This window comes from Labeo rohita, chromosome 23 (genome assembly GCF_022985175.1).
Source record: "Labeo rohita strain BAU-BD-2019 chromosome 23, IGBB_LRoh.1.0, whole genome shotgun sequence".
Classification (NCBI taxonomy): Eukaryota; Metazoa; Chordata; class Actinopteri; order Cypriniformes; family Cyprinidae; genus Labeo; species Labeo rohita.
This window is the reverse complement of record NC_066891.1, coordinates 23,814,943-23,834,231: the sequence shown is the minus strand read 5'-3', so window position 1 is coordinate 23,834,231 and position 19,289 is coordinate 23,814,943. Positions and strand designations below refer to the sequence as shown.

The window sequence follows — 19,289 nt, the reverse complement described above, 5'->3', positions numbered from 1 at the left end:
TGAAACACGGCCCCAATCAGATTAGGTGCTTTTCTAAATGAAGCAGCCAGTCGCAGTCTCATGGACCTAGCCTGAGTCTCTGTATAAATGTTCAAAATCTGTATCATCTGTCACACCAATGGATGTCACTACTAGATGCTAACGGCTCCTGTCTGTCTTGTGTTACAGATGTGATGGAGCAGCAGAAGGTGCTGCGCTCCAGCTGTTTGGTGAGTGGCGTCCACACCCCTCCCATCCGGCGCCACAGCAAGCTGGCCACGCTGGGGCGTATTTTCAGGCCGTGGAAATGGAGGAAAAAGAAAAACGAGAAGCTGAAGCAGAGCTCTACAGGTAAGACTGGCCTTTTTAATTTTATTTAGTGTATTACTGAAAACACGGTTGTGTTGATAATACAAATGAACTTGCAAAGATGTGTTTGAGGGAATATTTTGAGCACTAAATAAAAGAAAGAGGACCTAAAACCGAACCCTGGGGGACACCATAACAGCAATGATGGAGGATGGAGAAACTGCTGTTTGTCTTTGAAGGACTCGACCTGAGGAGAGTTTCCAGTGTCAGTGATGCCAACATCTAAATGACAGAATCCAATAAAGACTTGAGGTCCAGAAGGAGTTGAATATTAAGCACCCCTGATTCAGCAAAAAGTAGGAGGTCACTTATGGCCCTGCAGAGAGCTGTCCCTGCTACTTTATGTAAAGGACAATATTCCGCCTGGTAAGAAACTTAGTCTGGTAGTTGAGAGGCAACAGCTCTGGTTTGTGATAGGTCTGTAATTATTTAACACAGAAGGACCTAGACGAAGTTTCCTGAGAATTAGGGTGTCAGCAGCAGTTTTTAGTTCTAATGGAACAGTGCCAGAGGCAAGAGATCTGTTAATCAAGCGTGAAATGAGTGTACTGATAGCAGACAGCTTTAGAAACAGTTTAGTTACATAATGAGACAATATCATCATCATTCAGTCGAGGTTAGCGGAGGAAGTGATACACAAATGATAGTAGATGCATGCAGAGAATGAGGGAGGATTGCGAGACGTCTGATGGTGTTAAGATTGGGAATGAGCAGGCAAAGTCAATCCTGTGACGACAAACAGCAGAGGTGTTTCCATTTTTGGAGAGGGAAACCGATGACTTGTGGTCCAAGTGATAGTTCACCCAAAAATAAAAACTGTCATCATTTACTCACCCTCATGGCATTTCAAACCTGTCCTGATCATTTACTCACCCCCATGTCATCCAAGATGTTCATGTTCTTCTTTCTTCAGTCAAAAAGAATTTTTTTCAGGAATTTTTCTCCATATAATGGATTTCAATGGAGATCGATGGGTTGAAGGTCCAAATTTCAGTTTCAGTGCAGCTTCACAGAGCTCTACATGATCCAAGCCGAGGAATAAGGGTCTTATCTAGCGAAACAGACGTCGTTTTCTAAAAAAATATAAATATATATACTTTTTAACCCCAAATGCACATCTCGCACTAGCTCTGCGATATGCATCTACGACTTTGCGAATTACGTAATCATGTTGGAAAGCTCACGTGTGGTTAGTTCTTTGTCTGTGTACTTTGGTTCAAAAAGGTAGGGTAGGGCGTTTTTCAAAACTTAAAAATCATCCAGCATCGTTGTTTTACCCTTTTTTGTAAAGGCCATTTGACTGTTTTTGCACGTTCGCTTTGTAAACACTGGGTCGGTACTTCTGCCTACATCACGTGTGACCTTTCCAGTGTGATCAATCTAGTGCAAGATGAGCATTTGTGGTTAAAAAGTCTAGAAATGTTCAATTTTATTCGAAAATCACAGATCGTTTCACTAGATAAGACCATTATTCCTCGCCTGGGATCGTGTAGAGCCCTTTGAAGCTGCATTGAAGCTGCAATTCGGACCTTCAACCTGCTGATCCCCATTGAAGTCCACTATATCTACAAATATCCTGGAATGTTTTTCTCAGAAACCTTAATTTCTTTTCGACTGAAGAAAGAAAGACATGAACATCTTGGATGACATGGGGGTGAGTAAATATCAGGAAACGTTTATCATGGCTCTAAACTCTGACTGGGTTTTTTGCTGGTCTATATGATGCTTCAACCAGCAGCAGCCTTACATGAATCTCTGGCATTTAATTGGAGAGATAATTTGGAGTTAAAAGTCAACTGAAGTGCTTTAAAATATGTAGGCTTATTCCGTGTTGACGTAATTTCAACTGAAACAGGAAGCTGCCCCCTTTTTTAAATAGCCAGTAGCGTTTCATTTATATCGCATCTTGGGCCAAAGCCGTTGAGCTGGCTAAAGCCGCATTTGACAGCATATTTTCCATCCATATCGCATTATTGATATAAAAAATAGCATTCTGCGTAGAATTCAAATATGAAATGTGTCTGATATGTTTTGTGGCCTGCGCCAGGTCACGCATATGATCCGCTCCGTGCTATCATGTCTTTGGTCTGGAGCAGACTGTGTGCATGCTGCGGCAGTTTGTGTGACACAAAGCAAACCAGTCTGAATTGTTCCCTATCCTCTACATAGTGCACTAAATGGCATTCACCGTACAGAAAATACTAATTCTGTAAACAAGTGACAGATTGACAGACAGACAGCCGCAGCTTGACCGTCTATTTATAGTGTAGGGGATGGAACGCTTGGGATTCTAGCTGAAGTACAGGGTGACGTCATCAAAATCGTTGGTTCATATTGGTGGAAGTTGGAGATTGTAAGTTTTGCACACTAACTTACAGTTTTGATTTTCAAAATTGACAGATAATCACCCTTGTCATCCAAGATGTTCATGTCTGTCTTTCTTCAGTCGCAAAGAAATTATGTTTTTTGAGGGAAACATTTCAGGATTTTTCTCCATATAATGGACTGATATGGTGCCCCAAGTTTGAACTTCCAAAATGCAGTTTAAATGCAGCTTCAAATGATCCCAAATGCAGTTGTAAGGACCCATTCATGGCGTCAGTGTTAACGCTTCTCATTTACTTTGAATGGAGTGACGTCAAGCGTTGCCGAACTGATTTATGGGTCTGTTGTGTCACGTCACTGGCATTGCTCGCGACAGAAGTTAAAAAAATTTCAACTTTTTCCAGCACCAATGCAGGCATCAGCCAATCAGATCGCCTTATGCAAATATACTAGTGCAGACGCTAACCAATCCCGTTCGGCGCAGATGCTGGCCAATCAGCGCAAAGCTTCAGTCACGTCCTCCGTGAAGTGTTAGCGCTCACGCCCAGTGTGAATGGGGCGTAAACGATCTCAGACAAGGAAGAAGGGTCTTATCGAGCGAAACGATCAGTTATTTTCATAAAAATAATACAACTTGTTTACTTTTTAATGTCAAACACTTGTTTTGTCTTACTCTGCCTGAACAGTCCTTTTCCAGTTCATGACAGTTAGGGTATGTCCAAAAACTCACATCTTATATTCTCCCTCAACTTCAAAATCATCCTATATCACTGTTCTACCTTTTTTTGTTAAGGGTGTTTGATCTTCTTTGCATGTTCATGTTGCAAAGACTGGGTCGGTACTTCTGCAGTGATGTAGGATGATTTTGAAATGATTTTTGCAGTTGAGGGAGAAAATACGATTGGAGATTTTTGACATACCCTAACTGTCTTGAGCCAGAATACACAGAGTTCATGGAGAGCAAGACAAGATGATCGTTTGAGATTAAAAAGTAATTAAATTGTTTTTTTTTTTTAAATGAAAATAACCAATTGTTTCGCTAGATAAGACCCTTTTTCCTTGGCTGGGATTGTTTACAACTGCATTTGGGATGATTTGAAGCCGCATTTAAACTGTATTTTGGAAGTTCAAAATCAAGGCACCATATCAGTCCATTATATGGAGAAAAATCCTGAAATGTTTAACTCAAAAAAACATAATTTCTTTACGGCTGAAGAAAAACATGAACATTTTGGATGACAAGGGGGTGAGTACATTATCTGTAAATTCTTGTTCTGGAAGTGGACTTCCCCAGAGGTTTACAGTCGGCAGAATGTATGGTTGTTCACTTTCTAGCACCCCTGTGGAGATCTCAAATAACATCCCCAAATGACCAAGTCTCAAAGTAAAAGTCACAAACACCTACCCACATCATGTCAGCAGGAAGATGACACACATGGAGCTATGTGAGAAAGAAAATATGTGTCAGAAGGAAAAAAGGGAATTGCTTACATATATGTTGCGTAACTTATGTTGATGAATGTTTGTGAGTAGAGCAATCTAATGCATTGTTTCTTTGTGTGCAGATGTGGCCTTGGCCTGTGGACTTCACTCTCCAGACCCCAGCTCTCCCATCCAGGGCATCTCCGATGCTGAGATCCGGCTGCCTGGCTCTCAGGGGCCCATTCTCAGCATCAGTAGCATGGAGTACCTCAGCTCAGAGCAAGACAATCTCCCTACCAGTGAGTACTCTTTATCATTTCTATATATAGATATAATAGTGCTGTCAAACTTAGCGCGTTAACACAGGCGATTAATTTGTCCAGTTTAACGGCATTAAAAATATTTAACGCAGTTAATGCAGGGGCGGAGCTAGGGTTGGCCACCCCACTCAGAGTTGTTTTAAAGTGTAATAATATTTATTTTACTTTGTTTATGATTAAATAAATACAGCCTTGATTAGCATATAAGACTCAAAAACTAAAAAAATCATAATTACTCAACTTTTTGGGTCCTGCTCTTTGCTTAGCCAATAGCAGGAGGTTTGGGCGGGGCTAACTGTTTGACCAACCAATAGAGTATGGGGGAGTGGTCGGGAAACCCGTCTGGAAACAGACGTATTTACTGCAAATATGATCCTTGACAAATAAACAACATTACTAAATAACCACATCCTTGAATTCTGTTCCTAATAGTTTAAACTATGATTTGTTTTGTTTCCTATCAGTGGTAGATTCTGTACAGGACAATGAGACAATGGAAGAGCCAAATTCAAATGAGGAAGAGGAGGAAGACGAGGAGGTGGTTCCCTCTGTAAATGAGAATGAAGATGTCGAGGAAGATGAAGACGACAGAGAGGAAGATGAGGAAGATGAACTGCAGGAACAGTCTCCTCCAAGCGGTCACGGCAATCTCCTTTCTCAGCTAAGCACGGAGGAAGGTGTGTTCATTTTTTTTTACATAATAACACTTGTAAAGATAATATTGCAGTATATGACGTTTTTTGTTTCCGCAGACCCAGGTAAAGTCGTCATCGCATCAGTGCCTCAGTCAAACTCTTTTCTCCATAAAGAACTGCCTAGGGTCTCTGACGGCCCCAGTCCTGTGGTTTTAAGAGGGCCTTTTTCTAATCCTGTGGGGTCGCCGCACATAGGTAGCATACATCCACCGCTGCCCCCTAGCTGTATAATAGAAGAACTGCACCGAGCACTGGCAACAAAGCTCAGGCAGGACAGGTGAGGATGTTAGACCTATTTTTATTATTGCTAAATTTTTTCAAGAAGGTTTAAGAAGTATTTTCTGTTAAGTTAATACTAATGTATTACATTACAGTGTGTCTCTTTCTTTTTCTTTGTTTAGCATTGAGCGAGAGCCAAGTGGAGATGGTGAGAACAGAAAGGAGGCAGAGGAAAACAAGGAAAATGTTCGACAGGACCACTGCTTCACTGACGCTTCAGGAATTATCTATGATATTGACAGCTGGAACGATTCTGTAATTTCTGGTGGGTTTATAGCATAACTTTTTAATACTTGTTGTAACTCTTTTACACCTAATGTTATTAGATACTGCACTGCAGGGTTGGGTATCGAAAATCGATTCTGATTCCAGAATTGGATACTTAAGGTCGGGAATCGGTTAGTTCTTGTAAAATTTAAATTTCGATTTGGCCTATCAATTCCTATGTGTATTAATTCCTTTCCTATGAAACAGTTTCACAGTCTTTTCAACGACACAGTTCATTATTTCTGTGTTACAAACATTCAAATAATCACAAAAGTACTGGGATAAAAGTTCATAGTCTGGATATGAACTCTAATATGTACGGTATCCTTTTGGAAGTTAATTTGGAATTCCAAATAATGTTAAAGACAAATGTATTTGTCTTTGATCATTCATTCAAAAACACTGATTCATCCAGTAATGAACCAAGTAAATCTTGGGTGAATCACTGAATCATTTACTTATAAATTAGGCCTACATGTGATTTTGTTTAGTTGTCTAATGTTTTTTTCTTCAGAATCGTAAGAGAACCACAACTTCCATTTAAAAAAACAACCCAATTTATCCAGAATCACTCAGTTCTATTTTGCAAACAGCTCTTAAGTGAATGTTTTTATGTAGCCTGTTGATTTTTGTTTATGGGATTCAGCTGTAACTAAATGTTTAGCAAAAAAAGAAACAGCTTAAATATGCTTGATATCATCTTCTATTCACATTGGAATCGAAACTGGGAATTGAAAAGAATCGGAATCGGAATTGATAATATTCTAACGATACCCAACCCTACTGCGCTGATTTATTAAAGCTGGAAGATCTGCATGTTTGCCATGATGTTGTCATTGTATCATTGTGTTTTTTCATGTCGCGTAATAAAAGTACCAAGAGAGATGTATCATTGGTCATTTTTGTTTTGAAATCTGAAGTACTTATGAATTATATGGTAAACATGTGCAGGCACATTGCCAAGGAGGATGAGGAAGGAACTGCTGGCTGTGAAGCTTAGGAATCGTCCCAGCAAACAGGAGCTGGAGGACAGGAACATTTTTCCTGCACGAAGCGACCAGGAAAGACAGGAGATCCGTCAACAGATCGAAATGAAACTTGCCAAGTAAGTCATAAATATGTGTTGACTGGACTGTATATGTGAGTATATAAAATATCACACTGCCCTCTTCAGGACTTTTTTTGGAAATACATGAAAATGCCATCTTTAGTGACTTGGAGACTGCTTAATACTATTTTTTATATATGTTTTTTATAATCAACATACGCTGTCAACCTTAATTCTCATATTCATTTAGCTACTAATTTTGTTCTATTAATTACACAGGGAGGCTTAGCGCTCGAGCTGAGTCATATGCTCAGTGTCCTCCATTATGGACAGCAAATCTGTTTACCTGTATCTTGTAAGGATTAAATAGACAAGTGAAGTTTTGAAACAGATTATGAAAACACATTTCATGCAGAGGTAGTGTAAGTATGTGTACAGTGGGTTGTAATCTGATGTAAGGTACATAGAGTAAACTGGGATTATAGTTGATTGAGGATTGGAGTTAATCTGAGTGAATAAATCTACAGCTTTCATTTGATTATATTTGATTATATCACCTGCCTTTGACTTCAGAAGTTCAGTTCAGTACATGGTGCACTGCCCACGGTTGGTGTAACGACACAAGCAATGGAGAAACCTGTATAGGCTGCAACACTTATACAAGAAAAGTTTTTGTTTAGCTTTATTGTGTTTTCCTTTGTGGTGTGTTTGTTTAGCTTTGTTGTATTTTGTTTTGCTTTGGTTGGTTGAGTTGTGTTTTTCAATTTATTTTGATTTTTTTTTTTTTGTGTGTGTTTGTTTGTTTGATTTGCGTTGTTTGTTTTGTTTTGCTTTATGTTTTATGGTTTTTTTTGCTTTACTGTGTTGTGTTGTTTTGTTGTTTGGTGTCATTTTGCCTTGTTTGGTTTTGCTTTGCGTTGTTTGTTTAATTTTGCTTTGTTGTGTTTGGTTTTGTTTGCATTGTTTTGTTTTGCTATGTTGTGTTGTTTGGTTTGGTTTGGTTTTGCATTGTTTGTTTTGCTGTGTTGTGTTTGGTTTTGCTTTGCGTTGCTTGTTTAATTTTGCTTTGTTGTGTTTGGTTTTATTTGCATTGTTTTGTTGTGTTGTCTGGTTTTGTTTTGTTTTGCTATGTTTTGTTGTTTGGTTTTGTTTTGTGTTGTTTGTTTTGCTGGGTTGTGTTTGGTTTTGCTTTGTTATTTGTTTCACTTTGCTTTGTTGTGTTGTTTGGTTTTGCTTTGCTGTGTTGTTTTTTTTTGCTTTGCATTTAGCTTTACATGTTTGGTTTTGTTTGCATTGTTTCTTTTTGCTGTGCTGTGTTGTGTTTTGTTTGGGTTTGTTTTGCATTGTTTGTTTTGTTTTGCTTTGCTGTATTGTGTTGTTTGGTTTTGCCTTGCATTATTTGTTTTGTTTGCTTTGTGTTTTGCACTTTGTTTTGCTTTGCTGTGTTGTTTTATTGTTTGATTTTCTTTGTTGTGTTGTTTTTTGTTTGGGTTTGTTTTGCATTGTTTGTTTTATTTTCCTGCATCACGTTGTTTGGTTTTGCCTTGCATTGTTTGCTTTGTGTTTTGTGCGTTGTTTTGCTTTGCTGTGTTGTTTTGTTGTTTGGTTTTATTTTGTGTTGTTTATTTTTCTTTGTTGTAATGTTTGGTTTTTCCTTTGCATTCGTTTTGTTTTGCTTTGTGTTTTGTGGTTTGGTTTGCCTTGCTGTGTTGTTTTTTTGTTTGGTTTTGCTTTGCCATGCTTGTTTTGGTTTGCCATGTTGTGTTATGTTGTTTGGTTTTCATTTGCGTTGTTTTGCTTTGCTGTGTTTGATTTTTCTTTGCATTGTTTGTTTTAGTTTGTTTTGTTGTGTTGTTTGCATCGTTTGTTTCGTTTTGCTGTTCTGTGTTTTGTTGTTTGGTTTGCTTTGCATTGTTTGTTTTGCGTTGTTTTACTTTGTTGTGTTGTTTTGTTATTTGGGTTTGTTTTGCGTATTTGTTTTTTTGTTTGCTTTGTGTTTTACATTTTATTTTGCTTTACTGTGTTTTTGTTTTTTAGTTTTATGTTGCATTTTTTCTTTTTGTGGTTTGTTTTGCTGTGTTGTGTTTGCTTTGTGTTTTGCTTCGTTTAATGCATTCAGTTTGGCATTTCAAATCTCAGGCATTAGATCCTCAGCAAACATAAACTGTGACATCTGCTGTTTCAGCCTTCTGATAGAAGCAATGTAGTGCCTGATCTTTACAACAAAGTGCAAGAAGAAAAAAAAACTGCTGAGAAAGGCCTGCAGTGCCTCACACAATTACTGATCTTGTCAGGATAAGTCTTATGTGATCAGCTGTGGTATTTGTCACCTTTGAGAACAGCCCTCTGTAGTTTTTTTAGAAGAAACAGTGATTATGTCCAGCTTATAAGAGAGCTTTGTTCAGGCCGCACACAGGGTGCTAAAATGTTATGAGCAATGATAATAAGTGGCCATCCTAAGTTAAGTAATGTGAGAACCATGAGCGGTTTGTAACAAAGATGTGATTCAGATAAGGATGAGAGGAGAAAGCAGACACTGTGCTGACGCAGATGTTTACATTAGATTAACTTCAGACACAGCAACACATTCTACAGATTCATACATTTGATGCACATTTACACTGAATAAATTATTTTTAAATGTGAAACAGCACCGGATACTTAACAAGGCATAGATTATTTGTATGCAGCCACTTAATAAATGAAAATAATTGTACTTTTAAGAATTTTTGAGGTCGCATATGCATAACTGAATGCTTAGCAGATATTTCCCATGAGAGCATGGTCCTGTTTGATCTTCTAATTGGAATCATAGGGTTCACTGTGTGTGTTATACTCTTTGTAAGTTGCTATATTTAAGAGTGGGAAGTCTGGTTAAATTAGGCTAAGCTGAAAATGCAGCCAGTTGCCTTCAATTATATATAAAGATGTACTTAAATCTCACATAAATGGTTTGAAAAGTGCTCTTTGAATCTAATATCAATATAAACTGTACTACGTTTTCATTTCATTGCAGTCAACATGCAATGAAGTGTCTGAAAACGTTACATTCGGTAATGTAAATGTAATTTTAAAGTATAATATTTCCATAAATTCAGCGCACGACTTTGTTTTAACCATTTTGGAATTGGCAGAGTCAACCAGAATGGAGGCTGGAAAAACAAGAAGGATTAGGTCACTTCAGATGTTGTTACATTTGTCTTATAAAGACATTTTTCTTTCTTAGGATTAACACGCACTGACAAATAGTTGACAATTAGACCAGAAACGTACAGTATTAAGACAGTGAATTCACAAACTCTGACAGTGATAGTCAGCATAAACGGGTGCCGTCCACTTGATCTAGGCCAGCGGTGAAGTGTGACAGTCAATGCACCTGCAGGACAGGCTGAAGTCTGAGCTAAACACTCAATGACACTTTGCCGCAGCAGCATGTCATGACCTTCCTATCTTTGGCTTGCCGTGCCCTACTCCACCACTGAAGAAAGACACGGCTGGAGCTATTTTTAGACCTCAGACTGGTGAATAATGGATGCTAGTGCATGTTCCCCTCCTCCATCTCTACCTTCACCTTGCATGCCATAGTGAATACCAAATACGTTTACTGTACTATTACTCATAGCAGCTTCTTGTAATTGATGGAAAGATAGTTGGATAAAGTGCACTGCCATCCGTCTGTTAATTAAACGGGTCTGATTAATGACCGGTGCATAATGCAGACCAATGCCACGAGCTCCCAGTGTTGCTCGGGTAGATTTCTTTGTTTCAGCGTTCACGGGGAAGCTACTGTTGCTAGGCAACTCGTGATACAGGTCAATAATATCCAGGCAGCTTCCAAAGGGGTTTTGGGAGTAGGTCTCCATTTCAGTTCATGAAATATTAACGCCGCCACATCTGCTGGAATCCCGCCTTACTCAGCTTATATGAGTGACAACAGTGTTACAATGGCTGGAATACAAAAGAATGCTCTTAAATGCCTTAAAATATAATCAGATATTCATACTGTATATAGCTTTGCATAGTAGTATTTTGAATTAATAGTGTTTGAATTTCTATGAGACAACATGCAATTTAATCCACCGTCAAATGCAAAATCAGAACATATTTGAGTCATTCCTGTTGTGTGTATATATATATATATATATATATATTAGGGCTGTCAGTTTAATGCATTACTTAATTAGTTCTGAAAAATAATGCGATTAAAATATTTTAACGCAGTTAACACACTTGCCCCGCCCCCAGACCTGTACATCATCTTACATTTCATATAGTTGACTGTTGACAAATATGATGCAGGGCAACAACTTCACAAATGAAGTTATGCCCTAAAATTCAAGATATTGGTGCAAAAAATACTCCTTTATGTTTTGTCTCATATTTATATATAATATTACATATCACACAATATCACAAGGGCAGCAAGAGCAATATGACACGAGTTCTGATTTTGTCCTGATCTATCACCTATCGTGATTTTATACAGCAGTTCAGTAAATAAGTTGATATTGTGTTATATATTAAAACACAATATTAAGTGTTTTTGCTCAATTTCGCAGAGAAATATTACCTTTGAAGCCACAGCAGAATTGTTGCGCATCTCTGACCAACACAGCCGTGTTTAGGTTCTGAATGAATCTGTGTTTTGAACGAATCGTGTGAATCAATGATTCAAAAGCCCATTCATAAAGAGAGCCATTTATGCCATTCCTGAATGAATCAGCCGTTTGAACTAATCAACATTTACCGCCACCTGCTGGCAGATTTAGTTTCTTATTTAGAGTTTAATTTAGAGTATCATTTTCCAAATAAATAAATAAACAATAATACAAATAATAACATTAAACGGATAGTTCACGAAAAACATATAAATTCTGTCATCATTTACTGAGATGTTTCTCAAATTATCTTTTATGTTCCATAATTTACGTTAGTCTGTTGCAGCCTAAATGTTTGTGTAATTTTTTTCCCCTAAAATACAACAAAAACAATAAATATGTATGTATTTATTTAATATATAAGCAATATAGCAAGAATATAGCTAAGAATATGGACTTGTGGATAGTTTTGATATTATTACTAATATTGCTAATATTTTATATCAAACAATACTATGTTTTAGTGAGACAAAGCAATAATTATATTTTATAATTATTTAGTAATTAATTAATAACACAAAAACGTGAATTTATAAAATTCACTTCTTGTAGGTTGTGACACTTATTTTCCACAAAAATTCACCTCCTATAAGATGGCTTTTAATTAGGAATAAAAAAAATATATAAAAAGGTTTAAAAGTAAGATTAGGGTAAAGAAAAATGTGTAAATTTATTACACACACACACACACACACACACACACACACACATATATATATATATATATATATATATATTAGTTTACAAAAATGTACAAATTTTTGTTAAAGACAGATTTTAATGCATATCAAATGGCAACATCCACTCAAACCAAAGTAGTACAATTTTCTGAAAAATATGGAAAATACACCCTTATGTTCACCCAATTGTGAAATGGGATCTAATCTACCTTATTTTTCTCAGTAAGAGTGGGTGTGGCCATTTATAAAATTAATGAGTCTGGCGTCAGGTCTCATCCACGTCCATTTTTAGCATACAAAACAACTCGTTTTGCTGCTTGATATTGTAAATTGATGCGTCTTACCATGTTATTTCAATGTAGTATCTTAATTATGAACACACTGGTTTGTAGTGCAAACTTTTTTGCCGTTTGCTGCCCGCTGTTATTCTTCTCGCGGCTAATGAACCGGAAGTCTCTCCCACAGGCTTACTTCCGCGTTGAAGAATGAGGAGGATACAACTCACTATATGATTTATAGCTAAAAAGTGTGTTTAATATTTAATAGAATATATTAAGACATACAATGGGGACTTGCTGCATAGGAATGACCTAGTTTCTTTGATCTACGCTTTATACATGTTATTCGCCAGCGTATTATATTCAAATAAGTAATTCTCAAACAATAAAAACACTCAATTAACCTAATTAGTCCGTTGCTACAAAGGCTAGCGGAGAGATAGAGCGCATGACAAAGAACGTGCTGAGGCACGCGCCTGCCTGTTCAAAAGAGCGCGCGCCCGCCACACACAAACCACAACAAGGAGCACGAGTTGTCTCGCTCTCACGCGCGCGCCGTTATATGCACCGACCGCACTTTCTTACTCGTTTGAGTCTCATTAGCACCGCATTTTAATAGCTGGTGTTTATTTAGCAAAAGCGCTCAGAAACCCGGTGTTTTGCATCCAGATGAGGAGTAATAACTGTCAGACTGAACACAAAGGACGGAGAGACTTTGAGCGTCCCTTCAGGATCTCCCTCACCTCTGGATCTCATTGAGGCGCGTCAGCACGGGACAGTATGGTTCAAAACGTTATTCTGATCTTTTTCCGCAGGAGACTCAGTCAACGGCCGGCCGTTGAAGAGCTGGAGAGCAGAAATATTTTAAAACGTGAGTATTGCGCGATAAAAATGATAAACATCAATATAAATGTAAATAATAAATGTATGTGTCAACAATTGTTGTTTGTGAGTAATAATAATTATGTTATTAATGAATATTGTATATAGTATTAATTGTAATAATAATTGTATTTGTTAAATATATTTTATTGTTGTAAAAATAATATACTTTTTATAATAAATACAAATATTAAAAAACAAGCCTTTTATCATAGCTTTAATCAGTATTTAATAATTAAACCAGTACTTAATTGCATTTATGTTTATATATGTTAAATAGTTTTTATATTATATATGTGTGTTAATAATAACTAATAACATGAATAACAATTGAAATATTAAGACATTAAGTATTTTGAATATTGTCTAAAATTGCACAGTAATATGTGTTAATATTATATTTGTTAAATCAATAGATGTAATAGACTACACTAATACAGTATTCTATTCTAAATATTTGTGTACATTTAAAAAATATTTTATTTATAATAATAAATATTAAAAAACAAGCCTATTTATCATATTCTTTAACAAGTATTTAATAATTAAACCAGTACTTAATTGCTACTTTATCGCATTGGTGTTCATATTTGGTAAATGAATAAACAAGTAATGTTTTTTATATTATATATGTGTCTATTAATAATAACTAACAGCATGAATAATAATTTAAATATTAAATAATATTAAGTGTTTAGAATATTGTCTCTGATACTTACAGTAATATCACAATTGCTACTTTTGTTTTATTACAACAGCAATAATCAAATGTATTATTTATTTATTTATTATTTGTATATGCACATTAATGATAATAATAATAATAATACAATGTATAATACAAATATGTAATATTTTTTACTTTATAGTAATAAATACACATTAATTTAAAAAAACAAGTGTTTTTATCATATTATCTTTAATCAGTGTTTAGTAATTACACCAGTACTTAATTACTACTTCATTGCATTGATATTTATATTTGGTTAATAAATAATGTTTTTATATTATATAAGTGTATTAATAATAACAAATACCATGATATTATATAAATATTAAGTAATTATTATAAATATTATAGTAATTTTGTCAATAAAATAAACATTAAGTAATTTTGAATATTGTTTCTGACATTTATATTTGTTAAATAAATGAACATATATATGATATAAATTATATGTATAATTAGGTAATTTTATAAGTGAAAAGCAAGTGTTTTTATTATATCTTTCAATTATATCTTTAAATTAAATGTTTTATTATCATTTTTTTATTATATTGATTTTTAAATCAATAATAAAATGTTACCATCTCTATGCATATAATAATTAAAATCTGAAATAATTTGGTAAGTGAGAAAAAAAATATATCTTCAGCACTTTAATTGAATTTAATGTTTTATTATTGAAAAGTTTTTGGTGTCAGTTAAGGTGAAAATGTAATTGATTACTTCATTCAAAATACTTACATGTGCTAACATACTTTTTGAGGTCTTCCATTGCTTTGTAGTGCACAAAATCACTCCAGACTATTATCAGGTAGATTACTGTAATCCGTCTGTCAGATAAGACGCATTGCTAAAGCAGGTACTGTATGTCGAGTGACCCTGTGACTGCACTTTTGATTAGATCACCCTCATTGAGTCTCTCTTTGGCTCTTTCAGAGAGGAACGATCAGACGGAGCAAGAGGAAAGAAGAGAGATCAAACAAAGACTGAACAGAAAGGTAAACAACCTCCGTTCAGGTTCATTTCACTCGCATCATGCCTTATTTTTCTGATTTATTTGTATAAATGGTGGCCACTGAATGTCAGGAAACTGTTGGTCTGTAAAATGATGCTATTTACTGCTAATATTACTACTTGCAGTAAGACATTGCTATAAAACACTGTCTAGAGCTGAATAATGATGCACTATTCGAGAACAAGCAGTGGTTTTAAAAGGGTAAAACAATTTTGTGAAGTAATAATGTTCAGAAGTAGATGCATCAGACTGAGAGAACCTCTATTAAAATATTCAGACCATAGAGTTTGATGAGAAGAAAAGAGACGATTTCACTGACATGCAAGAAATGAGAGCAGGACTTAATTTTTTTAATTATTTAAAAAAAAAAAATTTAGTATCATAGCTTTTTTGGCTTTTTTTCCCCAGTGTACAATTAATCACATTATTTATATTTTATTAATACACCTAGCATTAATCATTGCTTACATTATTTTGAAGTAAAATAAGCATCTAAAGAATGAAACTGAATGTAATAAATATGTATCATTATTATTATTATTATGGTAACACTTCACAATAAGGTTTCATTAATTAATGTTAGTTAATGTATTAACATGAACAAACAATGAACAATACATTTATTACAGTATTTATTAATCTTTGTTAATGTTAGTAAATAATAAAAATACAGTCGTTCATTGTTAGTTCACAGTGCATTAATGCTCTAATGTTAACGAACACAACTCATAATTTTAATAATGCATTAATGCATAATGCCTTAAAACTGAGACTTAATGCGTAGAGTGAAAAACATCTAAATAATAAAATTGAAAGAAATAATAATTACTATTATTATTATGCTTTGGAATCATATTGTTTTTGGTACATTTTTCCAATATGCAATCATTTACACATTATTGTTGTTTTTTTTTTTTTTTGGTTAATGATGATACTTAAAAACAATAATAATAAAACAATAGAACAACAATAACAAGGACAACAATAAAAAATATATATTCAATTATTATAATTAAATAAAAAATATAAATATAACATTTTGGAGTCATCCTTTTTTTGGCATATTTTTCCAGTGTATAATTAATTTTGATTATTACTCTTACCATAAATCATTATGGCTTGCCTACATTAATTTATTTTTTAAAACAAAAACAAAAAATGAAAAAATCAGCAATTTACCTCAAAATTGCAGTATGATATAAAGAGCAATATAAACATTTAATAAAATAAAGAATAAAATAAGCATGATGATTAAAAAAAGCATGTTATGGCTCGTCTTTAGGCAGACTGTACTTTCAACTCGTGAGCGTCCCCGTCACAAGAGGAACAAGATTTCATTGGTCACTAGCAATTCCAGTCCTAAAATGTATTACCTGCAACATTAGACATGTTATCTCATAACTTGCATTTATCCCCATTAACAACATCATTTTTTCTCTCTCACAGCTCAACCAGAGGCCGACAGTTGATGAACTAAGAGAAAGAAAGATTCTGATCCGCTTCAGCGACTACGTGGAGGTGGCCAAAGCCCAGGACTATGACAGGAGAGCTGACAAACCCTGGACAAGACTGTCTGCAGCTGACAAGGTATGAGACAAAGAGCCGACCTCAACAAATCTTCACACTGATCTACAGTCAGTCTTTAAAGGCATAATTCACTCAAAAATGTAAAAATTCTGTCATTAATTACTTACCCTCATGTAGTTCCAAACCCGTAAGACCTTCATTCATCTTAGGCTTTGTTTACACTAGCGCGTTTTCATTTTAAAACTTTTGCTACAGTTACGCCTGTCGTTTACACAGAGACTTTTGAAAACGCTGCAGACCCCATTTTAGTTTGAAAACTCCGGGGTTGCGTTTCAATGTAAACGGACCAAAACGGAGACTTTTGAAAACGATGTTTTGGCTGCCCACATTCAATCTGCGTATCCTTGACGACCATGTATACAATAACATCATGCTCATTGTTGTACACCATAGATATGTATAGGCAGACGCATCTGCCATCTAAACAATAGGGCATCAACCTATACATATCTATGGTTGTACCTGCATGAATGGTCATGTGACATGCGTTTTCGGTTGTGTAGTGTAGACAGAGATAATTTCTGAAATGCAGTGAAAACGCTAGTGTAGACGAGGATCGTTTCATTTTAAAACGCTGCTTTAAAATGAAAACGCACTAGTGTAAACAGGGCTTTAGGAACACAAATTAAGATATTTTTGATGAAATCTGAGATCTTTCTGACCCTGCATAGACAGCAATGCAACTGACATGTTCAAGACCCAGAGAGGAAGTAAGGACATCATTAAAATAGTCCATTTAACATCGGTGGTTCAACTATCAAAGACTGACACGGAAGAGAAGAAATTGTTGAATAAAGTTATTTTTGTTTTCTTTGCGCTTTATAAAATTACGGTTGAACCACTGATGTCACATGGACTATTTTAATGAAGTCCTTACTACCTTTCTGGGCCTTGAGTGTCTCAGTTGCATTGCTGTCTATACAGGGTCAGAAAGCTCTCGGATTTCATCAAATATATCTTTTGCTTTCCAAAGATGAACAAAGGTCTTACGGATTTTGAACGACATAAAGGTAATTAATAACAGAATTTTCATTTTTGTGCAAACTGTTCCTTTAATTCACTAACCCCACATAGAGGAAAAGGTGCTTTCCTTTATTCCTAGTGTATTCTCTCTGAAGTTTTCTAAACCCAATATATTCGTGACGCATCTAAAAAGCAATCTAATTTGTGTTGGTAGTCTTCTTGCTCTCCCCACATGACCCGGTTGACTCATTATAGTGTGCACATGTTACTTGAGGATGCGCTTAAGTGGCTTTTATTTGCAATTCCACAGGCGGCCATCCGTAAGGAACTGAACGAGTTCAAAAGCACTGAGATGGAGGTCCATGCTTCAAGCAAACACCTAACGAGGTCAGTATGCGTGTACAGCACTTACAGATGTGGCTGTGCTATTTTTAGATCCCCAAAATCCAAATAGTCTGGTCAAAAATGACAGAGACACAAATGTGACCCTGGACCACAAAACCAGTCATAAGTAGCACAGGTATATTTGTAGCAATATGGGTCAAAACGATACATTTTTCTTTTATATCAAAAAATCATTAGGATATTAAGTAAAGATCATGTTCCATGAAGATATTTAGTAAATTTCCTACCTTAAATATATTAAAACAATTTTTTGATGAGTAATATGCTTTGCTAAGAACTTCATTTGGACAACATGAAAGGCAATTTTCCTCAATATTTTGATTTTTTTGCACCCTCAAATTTCCAAATAGTTGTAATATTGTCATATCCTAGCAAACCATACACCAATGGAAAGCTTATTTATTTAGCTTTCAGATGATGTATAAAAATCACACATGTGTCACCTTGACATGAGTGGTTTTGGATAACAGGCTCCCCTCTACATAATCATGACATAAATGGCCATCAGAGCTCTTAAGTATGATGTTACTAAAAATAACTGATGCAACAGTCTCATCCAATCATATCGTGTTTGTGATTGCGAAAGGCACCTTTGTTGATTTCTCTCCTCTCGATCAGGTTTCACAGGCCCTAAGAGGGGGTTTTCTTCTGTGAAGAAAATGCTGAAAGCGGCGTTCGTGATAAAATCCTGGAGGTGCCTCTTCCAGAGCCATGGCTTTGTCCATGGGATTCCCTTATTCTTCCAGCGCCCTGGGCCGAGTGGTGTTTGGGTGCGGTTAGCGCTGGAGGCTGCGTCTCCACCGCGGGCGGCCACAGGAGAAACCTGAAGAACATCTGCGGATACATTTAACCTGAGGCTGACAGAGTGGAGCGGCAGAGGACTTTTTGATGTTTTTATAACTGGACTGCATTTCAGTGACTGCTAAGAAAAGACGAATCAGTTCTGGGTAAATGTTTGTGTACATGTAACCAGCTCCACTCTGAAAAAAAAGTAAAAAGTAAAAAAAAAACGTAAAAAAAATACTTGAGGGTTAATAAGCCTGCTATAAATGAATTTCATATTTACTGTACAAAAGTCAGTTTGAACAGGGTTGTTCATGTCATCACTTGAAAGAAAAAAAACTTTGTAAGCACTACTTGTCTTCAAAATACAATTTTGGAAATACTTCTGCGTTGGTGTTTTTTAAGTTTGATTATATACACACTACATTTCAAAAGTTTGCTCAGCTGGGATCGTGTAGAGCCTATTGAAGCTCTGAAACTGCAATTTGGACCTTCATTGAAGTCCACTATATGGAGAAAAATCCTGGAATGTTTTCCTCAAAAAACAATTTCTTTTTGACTGAAGAAAGAAAGACATGAACATCTTGGATGACATGGGCTGAGTAAA

The 19,289-nt window shown here is 35.6% G+C and overlaps 1 protein-coding gene across 1 annotated transcript in view; it reads left to right on the top strand.

Annotated features, from left to right (window-relative positions):
* phactr3a (phosphatase and actin regulator 3a) overlaps positions 1-19,021 on the top strand; it is a 47,050-nt gene extending 28,029 nt beyond the window's left edge. The window contains exons 2-12 of the mRNA XM_051097410.1: positions 169-330; positions 4,239-4,394; positions 4,880-5,092; positions 5,168-5,387; positions 5,512-5,654; positions 6,608-6,761; positions 13,136-13,191; positions 14,866-14,927; positions 16,391-16,531; positions 17,805-17,881; positions 18,518-19,021. Coding sequence (XP_050953367.1) covers positions 169-330; positions 4,239-4,394; positions 4,880-5,092; positions 5,168-5,387; positions 5,512-5,654; positions 6,608-6,761; positions 13,136-13,191; positions 14,866-14,927; positions 16,391-16,531; positions 17,805-17,881; positions 18,518-18,533 — 1,400 coding nt within the window. The 3' untranslated portion in view covers positions 18,534-19,021. The remainder of the gene's footprint in view (positions 1-168; positions 331-4,238; positions 4,395-4,879; positions 5,093-5,167; positions 5,388-5,511; positions 5,655-6,607; positions 6,762-13,135; positions 13,192-14,865; positions 14,928-16,390; positions 16,532-17,804; positions 17,882-18,517) is intronic.
* Positions 19,022-19,289: the final 268 nt, after the last annotated feature.